The sequence below is a fragment of the Fonsecaea erecta genome (genome assembly GCF_001651985.1).
Source record: "Fonsecaea erecta strain CBS 125763 chromosome Unknown Scaff2, whole genome shotgun sequence".
Taxonomy (NCBI): domain Eukaryota; kingdom Fungi; phylum Ascomycota; class Eurotiomycetes; order Chaetothyriales; family Herpotrichiellaceae; genus Fonsecaea; species Fonsecaea erecta.
Window position 1 is genome coordinate 1,118,537 of NW_017387245.1, and position 24,147 is coordinate 1,142,683.

The following is a 24,147-nucleotide window of genomic DNA, read 5'->3' on the forward strand; positions in this document are numbered from 1 at the left end:
ACCAACTCCATTCTTTCTCCAAATAACATCTATATCTCTTGCAGCAGCCGGGTGCTATCATCTGGGTGGTTCAGTATGGCCCTCCTGTCGAACCTGGACCTGGTCAATGAATGCGACAAGTAAGTACGTCCTACCACTCCGCGTCCCGGTTTGTGTGTTATGATGCCCATGAGTCTACCTGCGTACCAGTGTCGCACGAACCCCTCCACCCCACAGAAAAGGGGCTTGCTCGCTGGTGCACACCAACCCAACTGACTGACTGACTGACTGACTGAAAAGCTTTCCTTACGACTCGGACTCGGACCGGGACAAGTTCAAGGCGGTGGTGAATGGATACTATCATTTCTACCTCGACGGCTGCACGGCGTGTCTGGGCTACATGACGGCGTCGGTGGCGGAGCGCATGCCTCTCACGCAGCACTGGCGACTGGACCGAGACACTCGACGGCTGGTGTTCCAGCCGCGCGACGACCGGGGCCGCCCCGTCCCCGTCGAGGATGTCGACACGCGCAGCGCGATCCTGGCGACGTACCTGCAGGAGGTGCGCGAGCGGCGCGTGTTCGGCGTGCTGGATGGCTGGCGCGCCGAGCGGTACCCCATCTACGGACCGCAGCGGCGGCTGGTGCTGAACATGGAGCGGTCGGCGACGCCGCTGTTCGGCGTCGTCACCTACGGCGTGCACATGACCGGCTACGTCGAGACGGCCCCGGGGGAGATGAAGATCTGGGCGCCGCGCCGGGCGCTGACCAAGCAGACGTACCCGGGCATGATGGACAACACGGTCGCGGGCGGGCTGAGCACGGGGGAGAAGCCGTTCGATTGCCTGGTGCGCGAGTGCGAGGAGGAGGCCTCGTTGCCGGCCGACCTGGTGCGGTCGGCAGCCCGGGCGTGCGGGACGCTGACATATTTCCACGTCCGCGACGCCCGTGCGGGGGGAGAGACGGGGCTCTGCCAGCCCGAGTGCCAGTACATCTACGACCTGAAGATGCCGGCCGACGTGATCCCCAAGCCCGGCGACGACGAGGCCATCGATTTCCAGCTCTTGACCGTCCCCGAGATCCGGCATGCCATGGCCGAGGGCAGATTCAAGCCGAACTGCGCCCACCTGCTCTTGGAGTTTCTCGTCCGCCACGGATTCCTGACGCCCGAGAACGAGCCCGACTACATTGAAATCGTCGCCCGACTCCATCGACGGTTGGAGTTTCCCACGCCCTGAGTAGCAGTCAGGTCCATTACCAGCACCGCCACCGCCTCCTCCCTGTCTGTCCACCAAACCAACGCCCTCGCTAAATAGACTTTTTGGTTGTTTCTCTCGAGATATGCCAAAGCAGACGTCGCAGGGTAGTCCACGAGCTCATTTCTTCATCAACAGGTACACGTAGTCGATTCTCAGCGCGTTCAGCAGCGCGTACGGGCCGTCCATGTAGAGCAGCAGGCCGCCGAAGGAGACGTACAGTTTGCTTCACAGAAGATTAGTCGAGAGACAGACAATCACACAGCCCTGAATGCGCCTGCGCAAAGCTTACATGTTGTCACCGCTGCCCTCCTCGAACCGGTAAATCTTGCCGTGGCAGACATAGTCGAACTCGTCAGCCAGGGTCTGTTCCCCTCGTCCGATCTCCCTCCAGCCCTTGCCGTCGTCCTTGCTGCCGTCCAGGTTCAGCGACAGCGCCAGCGCCACGGTCATGCGGTCGTCGACGTTGAGCGGGTACAGTTCGGTGTTGACGTCGAGGGTCAGCAGCACCTCCTGCTCGCCCTCGCTGTAGGCCTTGATGCGCGAGACCCGGTCATATTTGGTGTCGTTGAGGTCGGTGATCTTGAAGCTGTTCTCGAAGAGGATATTCTCCGACATTGTTGCTGATAGACAGAGTCTTCGTTGAGGTGAGGGAGAGACGAGACCGGTCAGGAAAGTCAGTAGGGGTGTGTGTGTGTGTGTGTGTGGTGGGCGCAGAGAGGAGGATGAAATCTGCCCGCAACAAATTCATTAACTTGTTGCGCTTGGGAATTATCAGGGTACGGTGGATCACGTACGGGGGTCTTTGCGGCATTTCAGCGCAATATCAATTAATTTCTGTCCCGCACCTTTCAACGTTGGAACCAGTTCAACCCTCGACGTGCAGGTCTTCGTTTCGATGTCCTTCCGCAAGCGCAATGTAGGCCTCTCGGGCTCGACCCGGTCTGACGGCCCTGCTGCTGCTGCTGCTGCTGTGCCAAACTACAGCAAACCCCAAGTAATCCAGCTGCCCGGCGTGCGTCCTTCGCCCGTCGACGGCAGACCGACCACCTCGACGGGCACCGCCAGCCTAGACGCCCTGCTGGCCGGACACTCGGGCCTCGCGCTCGGCAGCACCATCCTGATCGAAGAGAGCGGCACGACCGACTACGCGGGCGCCCTGCTCCGGTTCTACGCCGCCGAGGGCCTGCTCCAGGGCCACCACGTCCACGTCGTGGCGCTGCCGGAGCAGTGGGGGCGTGAACTGCCGGGCGTGGTGGCCGTGGGCGAGAGCGAAAAGAGAGGAGAGTCCACAACACCCGTCGCCGAGACGGAGAAGATGAAGATCGCCTGGAGATACGAGAGCCTGGGACAATTCGGTGCAAGAGGTGGGTGGGCATGTTCAGTCCCTTGTAGCAGCAGCCTAGCTAGAATTCAAAATGCTATTCTTTCTTTTTTGGCCGCCTCTTTTCGCATAAACACTAACGCTTTCTCTTTCTTTTCCTCACAGAACGTCTGACATCAACTACAAGTCAGCCTGGTCCCGACGGAGTATCAGTCCCAGGACCACCAACCACATTTTGCCATACCTTCGACCTCACGAAGCGCCTCGTTCATCCAGCCTCATCCAAATTGGATTTCTTTCCGTTGGACACGAACCCCAAGCGTCCACCCTTCGCAACTATTCTCGACCGGCTGAGTGCCTCGATGGTGAACTCCGCCCCGGACACCGTTCATCGTGTCGTCATTCCATCACTGCTTTCCCCAGCGCTGTATCCTCCTTGGTCTAGTCACCCGGAGAATGTCCTCCAGTTCCTGCACGGTCTTCGTGCGCTGTTCGCGGCACACCCGGGTCGGCTGACGGCAATCACGTCGCTGCCACTGTCACTGTACCCGCGGTCGACGGGGCTGGTGCGGTGGATCGAGCTGCTTCACGATGGCGTTCTCGAACTGTCCCCGTTCCCACACTCGGCAGAGGGAGACGCTACAACCCCTTCTCGTGGTCTCTCTAGTACCACGGAGGAACCCCCTCAGGGCTTGTTGCAAGTACACCGTCTCCCGATGCTCCACGATCGCGGGAGCGGGGTTGGCACGTCGGAAAACGATTGGACTTTCACGTTGAGTCGGCGAAAGTTCACCATCAAGCCGTTCAATCTCCCGCCCGTCGAGGGGGACATGGGTGCCCAACAGGCTGCGGGAGAGGAGCAAAAGGGGAAGAAGGCGGACTTGGAGTTCTGAAAACTGTCCCATAGACAAGCTTCACACGTCGTCGTCGTCGTCGTCGTCGTCGTGATTATCAGGGTACAGTCCCTGCGCATTGAGCATGGTCTCCAACTCGATATGCTCCGAGGATGAAGGACCCGGGTTTGTCATGGTTCGAAAATAGGTGCGGTCGTAGGAGCCATGGCGAGGATTGACGGTGAAGCCGGACACCCGTGCACGGAACCGTTCGCCCAGGCACGACGAGAGAGCAAGAAACGCTGTTTGCACATGCCCTTTGATCAGCACGAGTCGTACGCAGAAGCAGACGGTCAGTCAGTTCAACACGTACCTAGAAAGAAGAGAAACGGAACAAAGAAGAGCAACGACAGCAGCACGAGGACACCCATGATCGCAGATCCGTCTAATCCGACCGAACGAGGGTTCAATGCGGTGAGAGATGCAGGGAAGAAACAATGCAGGGAGGCACCGGGATAACGGATGACTGGGCACGATTAAATGCCCTCGTCTGACGGGGAGATTTCGGGTGATAGCCCACCACCCAAATCCAGTCAGACGGGAGAAATAAATTTTCGCGGCAAAGCCCAACGTGTCGAACTCCTTTTCTTCACACTCTCTCTTCCCTCCTCGTCCTTCACACAACTCCATCAAATCATGTAGTCTATCCTATTCCGCTTGAAGGCCGGTCTTCAAGCCCTCCATTCGTTCTTCCCGCACGATTCCACGGTTAACGAGCACTACGATCGGTACTTTGGTGGTATTTTTCGGTTAAGCTGTTGCGTGAGTTATTGAATACCCTCCATCACTGTTCACCCAATCCTTGCATGATTAGAACACTTTTTATAATCTGTCAATCCACTGAGAAAGCTTCTCCGGAGGCTATGTGATTGAAGCGAAATAAAATCGTTGTTGAAATATGATCGCTTGCTTTTTCACCCCGTTCACCAGAATCTCTACCAAAGTGAAGTGTGGACTGTTTGGCTGACAATCTCAATGTCCTTGGGTTGTTGCAGATCTTAATATTTCACCATGGACTCTCCAGCGGATCTGGGTTTCGACTACAGCCCTAATCTCCCGGTGCCCATCTCCTTAATTGGGGGCCGATATCTGCTCTTCGACGTTAAAATTGCGACCTACCTCCGCAGGGAGCATAATATATGTGGTATAACCATTGGCACGCTACCCTTGAGTCCGTCTCAAAATCTGTTTCTCGGGGTGCCCATTGAGATCATGCCCGAGGAAGCTCAGTTACTAGTGGAGCGAGGGGTCGGCGTCGTGGTTGACGAAGCTCGAGTTCACGACCAAGCCGTTCAGTCGAGAGACCTAGCTCGACGCGCTGACTATCTGGCAAAGATAGAGAAGCAGTCTAAGCAAGTCAAGCACGCCAAGGATCAGGAGAAGCAGCAGTCCCGGAGACGAGCTTTGGGCAAAAATGCCAAAGTTTCGACCCCATCATCTGATCCCGGACAGGTCGGCCTTGACGACAACGAGACGGTGCAAGATGCTGAAGCTCCCGCCCCGGAGAGTGAGGCGCTCTTCCAAGACGACCCTCCGGTCAGAGTGTCGACTGCTTCTGCCACGTCGAACAGCTATTTTGTTACTCCAGCCACATCTCGACTGCTTCTTCCAACTCCTCCGGCATCGCCTGGGTTGACAGTAGAGAATCTTCCGTCGTCTTACCCTCTTTACAGGCATCTCCACGACGGAGGCTTCTTCATGACCCCGGGCCTTCGATTCGGGTGCCAATACACTGTTTATCCCGGCGACCCTCTCCGATTCCACTCCCACTTCCTCGCTGTGGGTGCTGAGTGGGATGAAGAGATTGATCTCATGGACATTGTTGCTGGGGGGAGACTGGGTACTGGCGTAAAGAAAGGCTTCCTGTTGGGCGGAGCCAGTCCGAAGGGAGATGTCAGGACCTTTAGCGTTGAGTGGGCAGCAATGTAACGCGGTCCAGCGCAATAAGTGACAGATATTGCTCGTTAGATCTTCACAAGTAATCCGTGGCTTTCCACTTGAACTTCCGGTTTGCTCTCTCGGCTGGTCGATACTCGAACTGGTTCCCGTGCAGTTCGAACACCAGTCGTCTCGTCGCCTGGGGCCCTTCTTCGTCTTCGTCGTGCTGTTGATGAGGGCCATCGTTGGCCTCGAAATCCTCTGGCAAGGGTATCTCGTACCGAAACACTGAATTCTTTTTCGGTAGCGTCTTGACTTCATCCTTCGCCGTCACCACCACAAATGTGTACTTTGTATCTCTCACCACGATCCCTCTGATGCCAACCTTGCCGGGGTCCGAGCACCCGACCACCTCGAGTTCTGCGCCATGAAAGTCCGCACTGGCCAGAAGAGAGCCGTGGCTTTGGGCCGTGACCACTCTCGCCAGACTGCTGGGCACGATCTCGCCGTCCTTGACGTACCCGAGGATCTCGAGCATGTATCCCTTCCACAACTCGTGCAAACCCTGGTAGATCTCATACTTGACCTCCTCTTTGCGCAGTTTGACCAGTCCCCGCTCCCTCTTCTCCTTGGCGCTCAGCGGCTTGGGCCTGCGTTTGCGCAGGTAGTATTCCGTTTTGCGGAGACGGACGCGGCGACGGAGGGCGCGTCGATCCCGGTCGGCAGCCGCCGTGGGCTGCAACAGCAGGGGCTTGTTCTTGACTTTCTCGGTGAAAATCCGCGAGGCCGCGTCGGGGGAGTGTGCGCGAGAGAGCAGCGCGTGCGCGGGGTGGGCGTTTATGGGCTGCGCCATGACTTGGTTGGTTGGGCAGCAAAGGCAGGACAACAAGGGTTGCCGCAAGAAAAGGACAGGAAAACTCGCGGGCCGACTCGTCAGGCTGACACGCTACGGCACCAGGGCAGAGAGTGCTTGTGGTTGAGGGTTGTGGTTTGTGCTCGGCTGTTGAGCCGCATCAACTAGGGAATACGAGGTACACACCGAAGCAATGTTGCAGCGATATTAGTTGAATTAGTTTTAGCAGCGAGGCAGTGCAAAGCCCCGACCACTCCGCATACATCAACTATTGGTCTGCACTGGCTAGCCTTTGTTACAGGCACACACTCTGTATGAGGTAATACCGGTACACGTTACGTTACCGCGTTACGTACAGCCCACGGTGCCCACACCTCTTACACATCCCTCTGTATCGATGCCGGACTGTTAGCCTCACCGTTAATCCCGCCGCCGCGACTTCGTGTCCGAAGCGCAAGGGCAGCCAGATTTTAGTCTGTCGGCTGACGCTTGCATCGTCGATTATATCTTGCACAACCACAAGGGGCCAAAGGGGGAAGACTCTTGGACGGAGGGCATCAAACCTGCGGCTCCCGCTGCCGGAGCCATTGGTCGGATCCCCAACCACATCTACAAAATGAAACAAGCACACTACACGGACAGACACGGAAGATGTTGACTCGGTCCTCGTTGCAGCTTTTTCGGGAGGAGGGGAGGAGGACTCAGTCCCTCCGTCACACCAATCGGATGCTAGACCCCGTCCATTCCCCGGCTCCCTCTTTGGATTATGCGAACTTCTCGCAGTCCATGGTTCGAAAGTGCCACCGCCCTTTGGTAAGTCGTGAAGTTTGACTCCTGATGGGGCAGAAGGCCATGTTCCCAGATGCCGATGATGGACGATGGGCGCTATAGTCTGCAATAGCACTGCTCCACCCCTTTGATATCCATGCCACTGCTCGCCGAGCGTGATATCCCTACTGCTTTTCTTTTTGTGATGCACGCTTGACGTCTGCACCCGGGCACTTTCATGACAACGTGCTGGAACGACAAAAAGAAGTGGAGAGGGAAGCAGAGAATGACGAGACGCAGAACTCCACCCGTTCCTAAGGGTCAGAGAGGCGAGTGTACAGACTGTGGACACGTAGTTCACCAAGTGCCACCGCAGCAGGAACTGAGCAGCCCGAATACTTCGGAAGCCAACGAGGATCCCGGGTCGAAGCCAGGTCTTGCTCCTCTGCCGTCGCCGGGATCATTTCACCAACCCTCCGTATCAGAAGCAATGATGGCAGACTATTAAACAAAGAACAAACAACAAACAACACGCGAAGGCATCGAGTAGTCTGCCTCGCCGCTGCTCCATCCTGGATCTGACTCTGCAAATCCAGCAAGCCACGTATATCCTCAAGAAACACCCGCGGTAACCTGGTGGGTGGATGGGCGGGGGCCTCTCGAAGATGGGATTGGAAACCTGGAAGGCCCGTCTGTGTAACATTGCTACTGGACGAAACACCGTGAGTATCCGGATTTAAAGATAGCGGAATTTATTTCCAGTACGTTCAGATGATACATGAACATGTATTTACCGGAACTACCGAAGCAGCGTCTGACGTTTATAACGGCACTGTCTGGTTAGAGGTTAACCCAGGCTTGCCAGGGTAGGGATGATTGCAGATGTGGAAGGGGGCCCCATAGAAGTATTGTATATTACTGCCTCATGTCATTTCAAGTTCGCACCGATACCGGTACGTCCCTCGTTTGATCTCGCCCTCTCTTTGATTTGACCGCTGCTGCTGCCGCCACTCAGTAGCCCACCCTCGTCATACCCTGGTCCCCTTTGATATCTCTGCCACTCACCCGTCACTTTACCTTACAGTTGTTGGTTAACAGAACATCCACTGCTGCCTCGCATGGTCTGCAAGCGGTCATTTCGATACGAAGGTTCCCATGGCCCAACGTTGATTTCATGTTTTTGATCCCTCAGGGGGCGATACCCTCGTGCTACGCAGCTCTAGATGGGGGTTGGTTGAACGCATCGCACTCTCGAATGCTTGCCTGGTCACAGCGCGCCCTGTATGGTGCGGCATAGGGGGAAAAGCCTCGCAACCATGCTTCGTTGAGGTAATGGCGCAGGGTGCGCTGTAGTCGGGCGACCAGGTGCCGGGAGAAGCATATCTTGTCACTTTTCTCCTTGACTGCACTTGGTGCTCACCTTGTAGCTATCTATATAAGGAGGCTTGAAGCCCTCGCAAGCAATCTCCTTTCCCATCCCCGTCCAACAGCCACACCACCACAGGACACCGTATCATTCCCTCAGCTTACAACCTCGCCATGGCAGCAAGTGCTTCGAGACCCGGGGAGGGCTACATCGCCATGATTTCCGAGAACGGTGAGTTCCAAAGACTTCCAGGCGTGTTCGATCACTAAATGAGGGGGGTTGTTAAAATCCAGGCAATTTCGGAACCTTTTTCTGGCAGTTCAAAACTAGAGAGCACACAATGAGCGCCCAAGACACATGGTCAATGCACAACAACCCAGAGTGTGACCCCGACACGCGAGAGGGTGAAGGGTCCGCGGAGAGGCCTCCACTGGTCAAGAACGACAAACAAGCGGGGCATTCTAAGGACGGGAAACAGGCTCCGAAATCATTTCACTGAGTGCGATGCTGTCCCCGGTGGTAGTGGTTGTGGCGGCCATGGTGCTGGCTGGAACCAGTGTTCTCGCTGTAAATACAATCATTTTTCCTGGTTGATTGGGTGGTATGGAAATCACTCAAATGTGATCATGGCCTAGTGTGTGTAGGCGGGAATCCGCCAATAGGAGAACATACTTCCCGATTGGTGGAGTTGCTCGCCCTGACAGCCTGTCTGTTTGTGTGAGGAGGCTGATCAACGAGGATGGATGAATGATAGCAAGGCTGGATGGGTGGTCGCCCATTTGTCATGTCAGATTTTAGCTGGCTGCAGCCGAGCTTTGGTGATGTAGCACGAACACCATACTACCCCTTTCTGGCATGTGATGTGGCTAATCGAGCGGTCTTCCAAGCGGTGAGAGAGACAGAGATAGAGAGGGAGAGTGGAGCATTCACCTATCGTTGATTCCTGGCCCACCGGCGCCACGCCAATGACAACTCCTGTGCTATGTAGACAAGGCTGAATATCGTCAGGGGTTCAATACACTCGAGGTGTGCCTCTGATATTATACCGACTTGTATATGTCCATCAATATTACTCGGCTCGGGACGTTTGTATGTATATACGTACCTACATCATGATTAAGCCCTTGCAGTTGCCACCCATCCACGCACACCCTTTCGGTTCCATGAGTACTGTGCAAGTCCGTCTCTACGTAGCGCCGTACTCCGTGGAACGTATACAGTATGTCTAGCGAGAGATGGACCCACTATTATTTGACAGTGTGCATTCCCTTTTCGTTTGATTGGATGCAGCCCCGCTCTCCCCCAAAGTAGAATCACATAATACATGCATACTCTGTAGTAAGTACATGCATACATACCCATCAAGGTCCGTGCCGGTGCGCACGTGAGGAAGCAAGGTAAGACGAAACGACTGACTGATCTTGTTGCCCGAATGGGAAAACTTGGTTTTGCATGGTAGATGTTCATATTACGATAGCCTCCCGGGCGAGCAGGGCCAAGGAGGGGAGGGAGGGATGAGTATGCAGGCAATTACACCGAGACAATACATCTATATATATACATTGTATTCTCGGAGCTGTGTGTCCAATAATACGGGGACAGAGGCTGCATTACCCGGCCGGAGGCTTCCAGGCGTATGTGTATACACGTTACCTTTTCTCTCTCTCTCGCCTCGTTCTGTAAACTCTGCTCCTGAGTGCAGTCCAGTACAGTACAGTAAAGTAAAAGTAAGTAGGCTGTCGTCCTGCGCACCGGCCTGTGGGTAACCCCACCGTGCACTGCCCCAGGAGGAACAGAGATCCCAATCGGGCACAGCAAATTGTCGACTTTTCTTATGTGCATGCGCATGCTGGTGCTGATTGGATATAGATTTACATATGTACACAGGGACATAATAATGTGGAAGGGGGTTCCGTGCAGTGCGGTGAGTGGGTTTGCTTTCCCGCCCTGGAAACGTCACGTTTGCGCCTGCTTCTGCCACGCTTGTACTGGCTGGCTCGCTGGCGCGTTGCTGCCACGAGGTACTTCTCTTGCTGTCGTCTTAGCGCGTGTGTGTCTGTCGTGATTGGTCAGGTCAGGTCTGTCTGAACCTTGGTTGGGGATATCTGCCGACGACCATGTGTCCCAACGAGGCTTCTTCCACGGCAATAACAAAAAGACTACCGGGATTGATGGACCTAGCTATTATAAGTGGAGCGCGCGCGCCCACACTACATAGATCCACCCCTCCCCCCCAGTTGGATTATGTACCCCGATCGTCTTCATGCCATGAGTCTGTCCGTCTATGCCACGTGGTGTCTATCAATCCGGCCTAACCTAACTGGGCCCCACCGCGGGCTTACAGCTTCTTCTCTCGTGGCCTCGTCACGCCTTGATCTCCTCGGCGACGCCGGTGGGTCCCTTGATGGCAGCTGCGGCCTCCTCGTCCGTCTCAGACGTGCCTTTGGACACGCCCTCGATCACGATGGTGTGGTCGTGCTCTTCCCGCACGTGCTTGGGGATCGTCACCTCCTCCTCGGTGAAGTACTTGGTCTCGTCGATGTGGAAGAGCGCCAGGTAGCCCATGGCGATGACGCCGGCCGTGTAGAAGGCGAAGAGGGCCCCGGATTCTTTCAGGAACGGCACGCCCATGCTGTCCACGCCGAAGTCGATGGCTTCACCCGCGGCCATGAATCCTCGGAACACACCCTGGTGAGAAAAAAGAATTTCACCGTGTTAGCCCACTTCTTTCCTCTTAACACTGACCGGCTCGGCCCAAAAAAAAAGGAAGAAAGGGAGAAAACTCACAGCATTGTTGGCAGCCACGCGAGGATTGTTCGTGAAGCAACCCAAGAAGTACAGAATCATGTATTGGAATAGCGAACACGAGACCCAGTTCAACATAAACAGCACGAAGATGGCACCAAAGTCGGGATCGTTCCAGTCCAACGGAGGCGAGGGAGGGTTGTGCCTGTCGTAATTGCGGGTGCGGACCATCTCCCAGATGTACGCCCCCATCACCGGGATGCCAGTGATGGCGAGACCGATCTGGGCTCGGGTTCGGCGACGGACTAAAGATTCCAACTCATTAGCATCCAATATCCTCTTCCTCTGGACTCGATTCGAGTAGCGAAACGACTGCTGTCCAACTCACGTTTTTCGTTATCAAGCAGCAACGTCAAAGCCCACCCACAGATGATTTGCAGCGTCACGGAGCAAAATCCCAGCAGACTTCGGGCTCGAAGGCTGTTGCGGAAGGCGTTGGCACTACCGCCGTAGACGAGGAAGCATTCGCTGACGGCAAAAGCAGGAATCTGCATCCCAGTCAGTCAATCAGGTCACCACCGAAAGACAAACCCTTCAGTGTTCAACATACCATAACGAGCATTCTCCAATCTTTGAAGGCTTCCAGATTACCCTTGAACTCTTCCCAGAACGGACGGGCCTTGACTACGGCGATGTTTGTGCCGTCCTCCCGCACCACCTTCTCCGGAGGTCGCAGCAGGAATGCTAACGCACAACCGACGAAATCCATCACGATGAATACGATGTAGACCGCTGGGGGTACGCCGGCGCTGGTGGCCTGTGACTGGATCAGGATCTGCGGAAAGAGATTGAATGTGCATGGTCTGAACGTACCTTGTCGTGATTGATGATCAGAGGAATCAGTCCACCGATGGCAGCGCCAGTAGCCTGAAGGTTGATAGATGTTGCCACGAACTTTCCACGCTCGTTCTCCTCAGAGTAGGACATGGAGAGGTATCCGGAGGTCACGTAGATGAGACCGGCAGAGATCTGGAGCGACACTTAGTAAACTCGCAGCCATGAGCAAGCACCCATGATTCGATTTTCTTACACCAATCTGTGAGAATTAGTTAGCTTTCGTTGTACCGACCATCGCGATGCTGGTGACAAAATCGTGCCAAACAGGAGACGGGGACTTACGCAGACGGCTGCGATAATCGGGAAAGTCTCTTTTCCATGCTGGTCAAAGTACCACAAGCTTCCGACGTAGAGGATGTATCCGATGACACCAAACTGTACACGTAGAGTCGGTCAGTATATTCCCCCCTGGACATCCGCTGGAAAATGATGGCCCACGTACGAAAGCGGTCAAAGCAGGTCCAATGGTATTCAATATAGTCCCTCCAAACCAGGCTGAGACAGCGTAGACGGCGCAGAGAGTGGCATTGGCGATCTGGACGACTTGGAACGAGTTCGGTTTGCCACCTCCCGCACCCAAGAGGTTGAGAGCAGCATACAGTCCTCCGGTCAGGCCGATGAGGATGCCGCCAATGAAGTTCTGCCTGCGCGGACGTCAGAAATATGTCTCGGTGTGTGGTCATATTAGGGAAGGCTTCTCACCAGTATGGGCTGTTAAGCCTGAACTTGGGAATACCCAGACCGTAAGCCATGGTGCTTGTCGGATTGTTGGGAAGGAAGACCTGAGTTATGCAGAGGAAGAACCAACAGAACGGGACGATCGTGCAGAGAACAGGCTGCTTTTTATATGACCCGCCCAAATTGATTCACGTTGATCCCTTATCCAGGAGTTTGGACACCTCACGTCCGAGGCGAACCCGGTAGTCCAGCGCCTGTCATCTTAGTGACCCTGCATGAGGCGAACCATAGACCCGGTTTAGCAGAAAAGTATCGAAGCCTGGCACGGGAGCAGTCGAGACCAGGTAGGTCTTGTGAAGCTTGGCGTATAGACGTTCGAGCCCGTGCTCCGGGAGGCCTCTGTCCCAGGCTTCCCCCCTGCCTGTGGCTTGCTGAGGCATCCCCATTGTAGCGGATCGACCAGCGAACGGAGCCTCTCTTGCCCCAAACGGCCATTTCGCCAAGGTCCTGTGGCCGGGAAATCGGAAAGGTGGCCACGCTTATCTCTCCTTCCTGATCGGTTTTCTGCGAAAGTACTGTTATCCATGGTTTCCGGAAATGGTAGATCCTGCATATGAACAGGCGTGCAGTGAAAGGATCTTCAACCGCAGCTGCGTCCCCGGTCCAGGCTCCACTCGCTGGGGAGGCAGACCTGTCTGCTGAGATGTCCAAAGCATTTAGCCCAGTCGGGCTTGGATCGGTGTAATTTGGTCGAGCCTATGAGACGAATGGTGTTCGTCAACCCTCGGGATGAAGCTCAGGCCGAGTCAGTCGGACAAAACGTTGGTACCTTGGTTGTTCAATTTGACGTGCAAACATCACCTCATATCTGCGTTTATCTGGCTCCAAATCAGTAGCCGTTGCACTTAGTCGGAGAACCGCGGCTGGGACAGAGTGCCGCTTGCTGCTCTGAGATTGCCGGCCGTCAGGTCGTTGTTTGAGATTGTCCCGCCCGGGGAGTCGCCGGCTTGTCTGCTCAGGCCCTATATCAGTAGCCTAGTAGGTCCCAAGCCACTATGATAAGAGCCCTAGAACGCAGGAAATAGATGGAAAGTGTCTTGAACCTTCGCAAGGCATATCTACGGCTTGTTTCGTAGGATACATGAGGGTTGAAGTCGGGATAAACACATGGAAGAATGGATACTCTCGTATTTGAGTAAGAAATTGCCAAGATGGGTGCTCCATGACCAGCCGCATGTGGTATAGTATCCGGGGCAGATATCCGACCATCTTGGAGAGACTGTCACTGATGGATCTTATTCGAAAAGCAAGAATGTGACGAGCAGGTACATTGGTGGTGGAACTGAAGACGCTATGCCCATGTTCTCACAGGTCGACGCCGCCAAATACCGTGGCACCCGACAACTCGCCTTCCTTGAATTGCCTGGCCATTTCCTCGAGCGGCACCCATTGCACACCCTCGTGGCTGTTGATGTACTCGATCATCTCCTCCTGCATCAGGATCACCTGCGCTTTGCCCGTCACTTGGGGGTGGCAAGTGATGGGAAAGATGAACGAGTCATATTCGCGATAGTAGAAGTCAAACTGCCGCTTCCACAGCTTCAGCACAACATCCGGGTCGACAAAACCCTGCCCAACAATCTGTCCCACGTTCAGAGGCGGCCAGTCGTCCAGGTGCCAGTTTGCAGGGATTTCAACGATCTTGGAAGGCTGGAGCGCCGTCATGGGTTTCATCCAGTGCTCGGCCTTCATCTTGAGGTTGATTTCCGTCACGCTGTTCTTGTGTGGGAGCCAATATGGTTGACAGTCGTGATGCATGAAGGAATGGTCGTAGAGGATGCCGGCCTCCTCGAGGATCTCCACCGTCTTCGCCGATGGTGTCCAAGCTGGAGCTGTCCAGCCACGAGGCTTCTTACCAGTAAACTTCGTAATGACATCGATGCATTTGGTCAAAATATCGCGCTCTTGTTCCTCGGAGAGATCCGAGACAAACTCATGCGTGTAGCCATGCATCCCACTTGGCAGTTTGTCAGGTCATTTTCAGAACAGAAGTGAAAAAGAGGCGTATTGGTAGCCTTACATCTCATGACCGGCGTCACGCACTTTCGCCAGTTGTGTCGGAAACGATTCCAGTGTGTGGCACGGAGTAAAGAAAGTCGCCTTGATATTGTACTTGTCGAAAAGCTTCAAGACTCGATCGAGGCCGACCGTGGCACCAAACACGCCGCGAGACATGTTGGTTCTGTCCGTGCAACACCCACCCTCTCGTGGCATCATCCACGCGCTCACGGCATCTACGTCGAGACCGTAGCCACATAGCACTTTCTTACCCATGTTGAGTGTTGGTATTGGCAGGCTTTTCGTTGGAGAACAGGCCCTTCGGAACGACGAGGTGAACGAGGACGCTGAAGAATATTTGCTCTAGACCCTTTAAATCGCCCGGGGGGATTCGTCGTGTCGAAAGATATCGACATTGTCGGGTATCTAGCCGCAAAGGTCAAGATATTTCTCTCCTTCCCAATCGGTCATTGTCGAAGCACCTATCGAGGCCCCGAGGCACAGCCATTCCATTGATAATTTGGTTTGTAGACAAAAGTGCCTAAACTCTAACCAGATGAAATCTCAGGATAGGCTGACTCTGGTAATTGGGTCGACCAGGCTTATCAAAGACCATGAACAGTCTAACATGCCAGCCATTCGGTGTCAACGGCACGTGGAGTAGAGTGGAGGTAATCGAAGGAACTTCCCAATCAACCTTTGGGCCAATATTCAAGAGCCTTGCGGAAAGTGACTGCAGTAGCCAAAGGAGACTCGGTTATGGTTAGTTAAATGACTAGCTATGCCAATTTGTTTTCCACGGCGGTCGTTTTCCGGCTACCGGCACCACTCAAGAAGTCCAGGGGTTTGAGAGTCCAGAATAGTTATGCATCGACCGTTGGCTGGAACATCCGAGAATGAGCAGGCACCACTCTTTTTTGTGCTTTACTTGATGGCGATAGAGAATATTCGAGTCCCTCCGCGTGCGTTATCGCCTAAGGGATGCCCTGCGAGGGTTTGCCACCCTTTCTCAACCTTCTCATGTCCTCGTCGACTTAACTTAGTCTGTATGGGACCGAGATTCCCGGACGGAGATACGTCCTTGCGCTTCATACAGCGTCCAGACTGATCAGAAGACGCAGAGACACAAATGACTGCATCTGACGAGCGAATCGCAGAATATTTTGCTGATAAGGGGGAAAGAGGAAGCGGTGTTGCAACAGGGTGCTAACTTTGCCATCTGCAATCGACCTGATCTGAACACACCTCATGCTTCATCATCATATCAACAGTTCTGGAAAGGGGTATTGGAAGCGAGACTCGACAAAGGGCAATGTTGGATGTGCTGGATCCTGAAATGTGGATGGCGTGGTGTATCTGCAAGAGTACCAGCAACAAATCCACAGCATGAGCCAGAGCGTTAGTGCCAGATGGATGCCATATCCCATCAGGACAACACCGACCCAGCCACCATCATCGGCCACTTCATCCGACTCTGCCACGTGTAACCAACGCGACAAAAGGTTTGCTGAACAGTGATTGTGAAGCGTATAATATTGAACGGGGTTCCGCTGGGTTCTTCGTTCATCTGGACGCCTGACTCTGCCTCATCGACGCAAACTGACACTTTTGATAGGCTCGGCTTTGACTAGATTTTTGGGATCTGCTCAAAGGTGACGCTCTGCTGAAATGCATAAGAAATTTCCCGACTTAGGCAATTCAAGCATGCTGGTCGTCTTATATCGCCCTATGCTAAGCCTCACGCGGATGGAGTGATACATTCCGTGAATCACTCTACGAGATCCAAGAATGCCTTGTTTGTCAGGGCGTAGAACTTGCTACAATCCGTGTCGGACACGTTTGACATCCATTTCGAGACTTCCGGTGGAATTTTTTGTTGTGCAGGCGAGAAATTTGTACTTTGCTGCCCGCATGATACATGGGGGCCGCCTCAACTTAAAGGTCGTTCTGACCCCGTGATACCCAGGGGGTTTTCCGAGAGCTAGACGGGTCGCACACCCTTTGCCCTTGAGTCTTCGTCCAAACGTTGACGAAGGAGAGTTTAGAGGGCGACAAAGCAGCGTCGATCTCGTTAATGTAGGACGAAGGCGCGATCGAGTAAATTGCCCGCTCGTACAGTGTCCGGTGCCCCTAAACAACTTGAAGGCGGCCTTAGTTGTATCCTCGACCAAGGTCCTACCCAAAGGCCAATTGAAACCTGTCAAGTCTAGACGTCAATGCTATGCAGGATAAATACTCCGGGTACGCTTGGCCTGGGCTGCCCTAGTCTCGTTTGTTGGAATGCTTATTGACAAGCCAATGCAGGAAAATCCGCCGTCGTTTCATGTCTCCACGTGTTTCAACCCGACCTTCCTGCAACCGCTAGGCGGTGAACACGTTCGGAAAGCCCGGCTAACGACAGCCTCATGCGCAAGGCTGAGCAAGGCTGCTAAGCACCCGAGGGGGCACATAACTTCCAGAAAGATATGAAACTGTACTGATGCGCTGCTTCTCTAGAAAATCGTGCGGAGGGCCGTGCAGGTGACGAGGAAGGAGATAGTCGTATTGCCGATACAATGAACGTTACTTTTGTACGAGGATTTCTCCATTGAGCATGGCCAAGCTTGCATCATCTCTCTTCGCCCACTCTTCCCAAGCTTTGGTCATTCCTTCGAAATCACCCTCGGTCGCTAGACCGAATTTGATGGCTTTCTCGCGCATAGGACCGCCTCGTAGCTGTTCACACAAGCCCCGGGCTAGAGAGAGACACGGTGGTTAGAGGTCATCTTCGTAGCCACGAGAGGGCAGAGAAGAAGGGATGGGAGCTTACAGCAGGTCTGCCTCCTGCTTGGTGTGTCGTATGACAATGGACTATAGCTGAGCGTCACCTGGCTTGGTTCGACACCGGCCTTGAGGGCCCAAGAAAGCAGCTGTCGGCCTGCATTGGGCGTGCCACCCCCAGACCTCATCAGACCCGCCATGAGCTTGTGGAACTTGGCCAGCTCGGGAAGTTCGGGCCAAACGCACTCGCTCTCATAGTCACCTTCGCGGGCGGCGACCACTCCGCCTCGCTTGGTGACTCGGAGCATTTCACGCAGCGCATCCCACGGGTTGCCAATGTGAATTAGCACCTGATGGCAGAAGGTGACGTCGAATGTCTCATCGGCAAAAGGGAGCTGGTAGACGCTGCCCTGCTGGAAGTCGATGTTCTTGACCCCAGCCATTTCGGCGACGGCCCTTGCCCGTGGCAGGATGTTAGGATTGAGGTCGATGCCGGTAACGTGGCCGCCGGGGATGAGCTTTGCGAAACTCACGGAGATGGTGCCGGAGCCGGCCCCGACATCCAAAAGCGCCAATTGCGGTTTGGCCTCTTTCATAGACTGCAGCTTGGGCAGCAGGTAGGCAGCACTGTTTTCGGCAGTCCGCACCTCATGGAGGGTTGCCTGGGCGGGCGGCGGGTTGGGCTTCTCATCCTGAGTCTGGTCTTGCTGCTGCTCCATTACTATTACTGCTGGCTTGGGCAGTCAGGGAAGCGTCAAGTTGTGCCCTGCAAGCATATCGAGTCTCAGAGCCCCAATAGTAGGGAGTGCGTGTTGGGAGCCTGCAACTCCAGAGCATGCGTGAGTATGTCTTGTCTGCCTTTCCGTCTGACGAACAACTATTTTTCCCTTGGCATTTGTCGGCATACCTGACTCAATTAAAGCTTCGGTATAGTTTCCTGTCCAAGGGATTGACAACTTAGTGAGTCGTCTAGTTAAAAGGAGCCCGTAGATTATTAGTTGCCACCAGTGCCTATGCGAGGTACTTGATATATCTCCACTGATCATCTCCAGTCCACGACCGTGGCTCAGTATCTACTTCGATCCGATCGCGGCTACGAACCGGAACCATAGGACTCCGAGGTGTAGCTCGAAAAGCTCTCAGTTCCCGATGTCGACTCGTCGCGTTTTTTGCGACATTGGACCCCATCGGCCGGCATGTCTCCAACACTTGAACACACACAGCCAGGGTAAAAACGTGGTGGTGGAGAGCCACCACCAAGTCCACTCATTCGGCGCCGAATACATCGTCCCATTACGTGGGCCTGTGTTAGGACGCTCTGGCTTGACGTCCGGGAACAGAAATATCAAGAGCAAGTTGGACACAACCCCAGCAGGCCAGCTTTCCACAAAGCCCTAAGCAGGGTACAGCCGCCGATGACAAGCGGGATGAACTGACCGGCAGTGGCGATGTACGTCTGGACGCGGTCCCTCCTTACATGATTGGCCTGGAGAGTCATCTCTATCGATGCGATGGCAAAGACGAGCCAGACGAACGTCAAAACTCCGATTGAAACCCGAGTTCCCTTTGGCCTTTTGATGGTTATGGCAACGAGAGATACTACGGAAACGACAATGCAGAGAAACATGGCAAAACCCAGACTCAAAGGCCACGGTTCTACCCTGGCGATCTTCTCTCGCAATCTCCAACTGAACCGCTCCCGGTAATCCTTCCAGTTGGCGTCATCGCTCACTTCGCCCACGAGCTCCATGCAGGCGACCACGGCCGTGAGAAACATGGTGGAATACAAGATGCACCAAAAAGCCAAGACCAAATTCCGGATGCCGGCGTTCGCGATGGGCACCTCGACGAGGATCCACAGCTTCAGCCCGGCGCATTGTTCTCGGGTGTTGCACTGGGGGAGCTTGTCGGTCATGCCGACGCTCCAGAACCAGATGCCATAGGCGCAGATGGCGTTGACAAGGACGAGGCGGAAATGCGTGCCCCAGCCGCCAAAGTGGTTGCGTTTCGTGGGCACCGTCCGGTTACCCCATAGGGTCATCACGCTGAGCAGATACCCGAATGACAGCAGCAGCAGGATCAGGGCGTCGATGATGCGAATATTGCCCAAGGTGGAGTACGTGGCGACAACGACGGCGATGGCGAACAGGAAACTGGCGTTGCTGTCGAGGGACCGGCAGATCTCTCGGGCGTCGAGCAGGGAGCTGTTGCTGACCCACGACGCGAACCACGACGAATAGATGCCGATTCGGACCCCAGTCCATAGAAGTCGCCGTTCACCCGCAATGCTGCAGTGGTCGTCGGGGCCAGTCGCGTTGTTGCACTTGGAAATGATATCGGACTGGATGCTGACTCCGAGCGACTGGGTGGCGAGGACCAAGAGCGTCGTCACCAGGCACGGCAGAAACGTGCCAGGGAGGACTGCCATGTCGATGTCGTCGCGAGCTGAGCAGCTCCACGACGGCCGGTCGAGGCTCGCATGCCACATGCCACATGCTTTAAGCTGCCGAGGGGGGCTCGTGTTCTGAAAGCCTGCCATCCGAGGGGGACACGTGCGGCTGAATCGCTGAGCTCTTGTTGGCAAATCAGCATAGCCGACGTCGAATAAGGTTACGAGCGCAAGCGAAGGAGGTCTTAGGCAATACGAGCCTCAGCAACCTCACGAATGTCCCAATGGTAGAAATCGCGTTTGATATTTGGTGACATGGATATTACTCTGCGCATTGGCTAGCTGGGTGTGGAAATCACTCAAGCCGAGGACTCACACTCGGATACCTATATACAAATTCACCGAAACCCTATACAACAATCATTATTAACTAAGCTTGCCCGTGTCGTCTGGTCTTGCAGAGCACCGCGCCTTGTACTTCCCCCAGGGAAACAAACGCCCATCGAATCCCACTTTTGCTCCCCCCTAACGGACCAGTGGGTTCTGTTCAAGTCCCATGGCATGGCCCGTTCCCGATCGTATCTATGTCGTGTGGCCATCAAATTCCCAACCCCCGAATTCAAGTCTTTGATGCACAGTCGCAAGGATCGAGTAACTCCGCCAACTCTGTCTCTGTGCTCGGAATGGATGAGATGAAATCAAACCTGCCTAACGCCCACGATTTATGTTGTCATGTAAACGAATGAGAGCATTTGATGCAAGGTTCTGTAGCGCCACAACGCCCTGCAGATGCAATCCCAAGAAGATCAAATGGCTGTAATACCGGAGAACCCATACATCTGTGTGTTGTTATGCATAACATGTCCAGGTGCGGGAGGCACGTAGTTCCCTTGATACGGCGGGTTCTGAGCTGAGAAATCGGCATTTTGGTACAGCGGGTTCACGATACCGCTGGGGTATTTGGGACGAGGCGGCGTTGCATTCGGGGTGTTCGAAGCCGCGGAAGGTCTCGAGGGAGCATAGTACGTTGACGCTGAGCTCATGGTGTCGTAGTCTTGACCAACGCTGGTCCAACCCCATTTCTCCCGAAGCTCATCGTGAATCGAGTCGACGCGCCAGCCCGTTTCCTTTTTGATGCGGTCAAAAATCTGCAGCACTTCTTCCTGTTCCCGTCTGGTGGTCAGGTTCTCGCCAGCCACCGCCAGACAGCGGATCGAGGCTGAAGCTACTCCCCGGTCCTTGACGTGGGCGACAATGCCGCAGATCAGCCTCGAGTGATGGAGCCTCATTTCCTGCATCTCCTCTGCTTTCTGAGGGTGCATGCTGGCCAACGGGTGGACTGAACCAAGCAGCGCCATGGCCGTATGATAGAAGAGTCTCGCGACGATGGTAGTCCTCTTGATGAACCAGATCTCAGGAAATGCACTTTTAGAGGACGTCATCTGAGGCGGAACGTATGCGAGAGCATGCATTGTGGGCGGCACACACTCATGCCACCGGTCACAGAAGAACTTCAAACCCAGCCACTGCTTGTTTCGCTGGTGCAAGCGCATCTGTTCTGTGTGGACATTGCTGTCGTGGTATCGGCGCTGGGTCTCGGACCGGAAATTGGTGATCTTCGATAGAATCCACAGCATCCTGTGTGCCCAGTCTTCCTCATGTCCGGGAACAAGCTGAGGGGTCATGGCAATGTCGATCCCCCAAGTGTCCGGGTCCCAAGCCACGGCCCAATTAAAATGCAAGCAGCTAAACAGTTCTAGTCCGACATTCAACCAGAAGCAGGCTGCCCCGATGCCCGTTGAGGTGGCATCCCATCGACACTCCTTGATGAGGGCACGGGCACCGGCGATATGGTTCATCCGCTGCAAAGCTTTCTCAGACATGACTTCGTAGACATTGAGGATGGTGGCTGTAGTGGCGCACAGCACGCTGTCTCGATCGGGATTCTGTAGCGCTTTCAGGAGTAACTGCGTCGCGTTGTTGTAGTAATTCAATGCATGCTCTTCTGGGTAGGCCGAGTTAACCAAGGTGAGGTGTCGGACCCCGCAAGCCAGCAAGGCATATTTCAACATAGGTTCTTTGAGTGCTTGGAAGGGTATCAGCCGAGAGAAGTGCTTCTCCGCATCCATCGAGTCCATCCACAAACCCACCTCTTCCACATATACCTGCATGTACAGAACCTCGTTCCGATCCTCTAGGCGAGAAGAACCTTGTTCTTGATCAATAGGGGTAAGCATCGTCTGTTGGTGATATGATTGTCTCATCGCTCGAGCTGCGTCTGAGTAAGCCCCGAGGGCGTTGGAACCATCGTCATAGGCTTGCGTGGTAGGGTTGGAATACATGGCTTGGGCCGACTCGGCATAAGAGTGAGGGTAGGACTGGTGAGCTGGGAGCTGCTGGTGAGACATGGCAGGAGCGGCTATCTGACTATAGTCGTAGGTCATCCCCGTCACGTCCAGTTTCCGCCGTTTGGGCTCTGGTTCTGGGGGTTGATACCTCTCCCGGCCGCCTTCATACTCAGAGGCGATGTCACGCGAGTCATCATGGAAGGAGATCTTCCAGTCGCGCGTGCGCGGGACCAAGTGCGGGGGGTTCTGGCACTGGACGTCGATGAAGTTGAGACGCACGCCGCGCTTGCATTTGCGGTTGGATTTGAGGCAATTCTGACAGTTGGGTAAGGCTTCATCGCACTTGAGGTGTCGTTCGCGACAGGTCAAGCATCCGGTCCTCACGCGCTTCTGTTTCGCCGAGGGGACGTTGTCCGACTTGGGTTGTGGAGGAGCCTCGGGCTCCGTCATGGAGCGGGGACTGTTCTGGAGGGTCTGGGAGGAGGGCGTCGATTTGGTCGACGAGTCAGGGGTCATGGAATACTGGTGATGAACCGTAACATCTGTGGTCGCGTAAGGCGGAGTCAGTAGCGTGTAAGCGGAGGAAAAGGTTTTTCCGGGGACCTGCCCTGGAGACAGTTGCGTTGTCTGCAATGACAGGGCACTGTGGTTCACCCTGGGATAGGAGATGCCGGTGAAACAGCTGATATTTGCAGGTTCCAAGACGCCGGAAGCCGCAGAGGGCAGATGGGAGGAACGGTAGTTAATCGCCAGCTTGAACAGCTTTCAGGGCGGTCATCAAGTGGGGATGTCGATGGCGATAGCGGGAAGAGATGTGCCTGTTGAAAACAACTGGTATCAAGATTCTGGGCGCTTGCTCTCCTGCACGGCGTTGAGTTGTATTGCGGTGATTTGTTTTGTGTCTTGGTTGTTGGAGATGGTCTGTGGATTGGGACGTTGAGGAGTCTGTATGGTCGGCAGTGTCAGTATGTGAAACATCCACAACAAGGGCAACTGAAAAACGCCGAGAATGAGATGTTGAGGACGATGGTTATCACCTGCCACTGTACCGCTTTCTGGTAGAGGCGCAGGCTGTATACCAACACCCTTTCTTCCCCCAGCAGCACGCTTCTTGTCCGTGCTCTTTTGCGACCAATGACGCCATGCAAGACCAGCCAGTGCGAGTTGCGCATCTCTCTCTCACTTCCTCGTCACTCTTGATAAATGAGATGGGACATACCTTGAGAGGCCAGCAGCTTGTGTGGAGTGAAACGTGAAGGTTGGGAGAGGTCAACGAGTGGACTTTTAAGAAACTGGACTATGGCCACGAGGATTCTATAGGAGTGACAGTAATGGCAGTGGGAGTGGTGGTGGTAGTGGGGGGAGTGGACATGGGGGGGCATTAATGAAAGAAGAGGCGCGGGTCCAGACGTTTGATGGAAGGCGCGAAGGGATCAAGATGCGACGAGACGTTTGCTTGCTGAATGAATGGAGATGCTGCTTGGTGCTGCCGTGGCCGTTGCTGGTGGTGGTAATGGTGTCGGTGGTGCAGCTGGTGGTGGTGCTGGGGGGTCATTTCGCTAGCCTGATTCCGGGAGTCTGGCACGCTGACAGTTTAGGTTGTGGCTTTACATATTCTTCCTTTTTGCTTTTTTTCTCGCCTTTTTTTTGGTTTCGTTTCGCAAAAAGAGAAGCCAGAAACCTTAGCAGACGCCCATGCAGCAAATAATTACTAGGATGCCGGATCAGCTTAACTGAGACTCCGCCCTGGAAGATACGGAGAAGGCGACGGCGACCGGCCACATGATTGGGTAGGAGCTGCGGCATCAGCAGGGATCACCACTGACACCCTGGGCCTGTCCCTCGATAGCTTAGGAAGGTCGACCAGGGGGTGGAGCGAGGGGTCCGTCCAGGGCTGGGCTGGGTGTGGCTTCTAGGGCTCAGTTGGCCGGACGGACTAATGGGTTAGTGGGCTAA

At 54.7% G+C, this 24,147-nt stretch overlaps 11 protein-coding genes across 11 annotated transcripts; 3 read left to right on the forward strand and 8 right to left on the reverse strand.

Moving 5' to 3' along the window:
* Positions 1-75: 75 nt before the first annotated feature.
* On the forward strand, positions 76-1,216 carry AYL99_02163 (hypothetical protein; the record flags this gene model as incomplete). Its single annotated transcript, XM_018833679.1, has 2 exons — positions 76-119; positions 280-1,216. 2 exons carry the CDS (start codon positions 76-78, stop codon positions 1,214-1,216), a joined length of 981 nt encoding a protein of 326 aa, XP_018696303.1.
* A 138-nt stretch (positions 1,217-1,354) lies between these two features.
* AYL99_02164 (DNA-directed RNA polymerase II subunit H) lies at positions 1,355-1,852 on the reverse strand (the record flags this gene model as incomplete). Its single annotated transcript, XM_018833680.1, has 2 exons — positions 1,355-1,460; positions 1,527-1,852. The coding sequence occupies 2 exons, from the start codon at positions 1,850-1,852 to the stop codon at positions 1,355-1,357; spliced, it is 432 nt and encodes a 143-aa protein (XP_018696304.1).
* Positions 1,853-2,132: 280 nt separating this feature from the next.
* On the forward strand, positions 2,133-3,451 carry AYL99_02165 (hypothetical protein; the record flags this gene model as incomplete). Its single annotated transcript, XM_018833681.1, has 2 exons — positions 2,133-2,601; positions 2,724-3,451. The coding sequence occupies 2 exons, from the start codon at positions 2,133-2,135 to the stop codon at positions 3,449-3,451; spliced, it is 1,197 nt and encodes a 398-aa protein (XP_018696305.1).
* A 21-nt stretch (positions 3,452-3,472) lies between these two features.
* AYL99_02166 (hypothetical protein) lies at positions 3,473-3,822 on the reverse strand (the record flags this gene model as incomplete). The annotated part of the gene is made up of 2 exons (XM_018833682.1): positions 3,473-3,708; positions 3,765-3,822. 2 exons carry the CDS (start codon positions 3,820-3,822, stop codon positions 3,473-3,475), a joined length of 294 nt encoding a protein of 97 aa, XP_018696306.1.
* A 640-nt stretch (positions 3,823-4,462) lies between these two features.
* AYL99_02167 (tRNA-intron endonuclease) lies at positions 4,463-5,380 on the forward strand (the record flags this gene model as incomplete). The annotated part of the gene is made up of 1 exon (XM_018833683.1): positions 4,463-5,380. The coding sequence occupies one exon, from the start codon at positions 4,463-4,465 to the stop codon at positions 5,378-5,380; it is 918 nt and encodes a 305-aa protein (XP_018696307.1).
* Positions 5,381-5,423: 43 nt separating this feature from the next.
* Positions 5,424-6,182, reverse strand: AYL99_02168 (hypothetical protein; the record flags this gene model as incomplete). Its single annotated transcript, XM_018833684.1, has 1 exon — positions 5,424-6,182. The coding sequence occupies one exon, from the start codon at positions 6,180-6,182 to the stop codon at positions 5,424-5,426; it is 759 nt and encodes a 252-aa protein (XP_018696308.1).
* A 4,498-nt stretch (positions 6,183-10,680) lies between these two features.
* On the reverse strand, positions 10,681-12,710 carry AYL99_02169 (hypothetical protein; the record flags this gene model as incomplete). Its single annotated transcript, XM_018833685.1, has 9 exons — positions 10,681-11,004; positions 11,104-11,366; positions 11,450-11,609; positions 11,672-11,878; positions 11,935-12,090; positions 12,152-12,157; positions 12,241-12,333; positions 12,401-12,602; positions 12,661-12,710. The coding sequence occupies 9 exons, from the start codon at positions 12,708-12,710 to the stop codon at positions 10,681-10,683; spliced, it is 1,461 nt and encodes a 486-aa protein (XP_018696309.1).
* A 1,291-nt stretch (positions 12,711-14,001) lies between these two features.
* Positions 14,002-14,871, reverse strand: AYL99_02170 (hypothetical protein; the record flags this gene model as incomplete). Its single annotated transcript, XM_018833686.1, has 2 exons — positions 14,002-14,653; positions 14,717-14,871. 2 exons carry the CDS (start codon positions 14,869-14,871, stop codon positions 14,002-14,004), a joined length of 807 nt encoding a protein of 268 aa, XP_018696310.1.
* Positions 14,872-17,256: 2,385 nt separating this feature from the next.
* Positions 17,257-18,173, reverse strand: AYL99_02171 (hypothetical protein; the record flags this gene model as incomplete). Its single annotated transcript, XM_018833687.1, has 2 exons — positions 17,257-17,429; positions 17,504-18,173. 2 exons carry the CDS (start codon positions 18,171-18,173, stop codon positions 17,257-17,259), a joined length of 843 nt encoding a protein of 280 aa, XP_018696311.1.
* A 626-nt stretch (positions 18,174-18,799) lies between these two features.
* Positions 18,800-19,882, reverse strand: AYL99_02172 (hypothetical protein; the record flags this gene model as incomplete). The annotated part of the gene is made up of 1 exon (XM_018833688.1): positions 18,800-19,882. The coding sequence occupies one exon, from the start codon at positions 19,880-19,882 to the stop codon at positions 18,800-18,802; it is 1,083 nt and encodes a 360-aa protein (XP_018696312.1).
* A 767-nt stretch (positions 19,883-20,649) lies between these two features.
* On the reverse strand, positions 20,650-22,707 carry AYL99_02173 (hypothetical protein; the record flags this gene model as incomplete). Its single annotated transcript, XM_018833689.1, has 1 exon — positions 20,650-22,707. One exon carries the CDS (start codon positions 22,705-22,707, stop codon positions 20,650-20,652), a length of 2,058 nt encoding a protein of 685 aa, XP_018696313.1.
* Between the last annotated feature and the right edge of the window lie 1,440 nt (positions 22,708-24,147).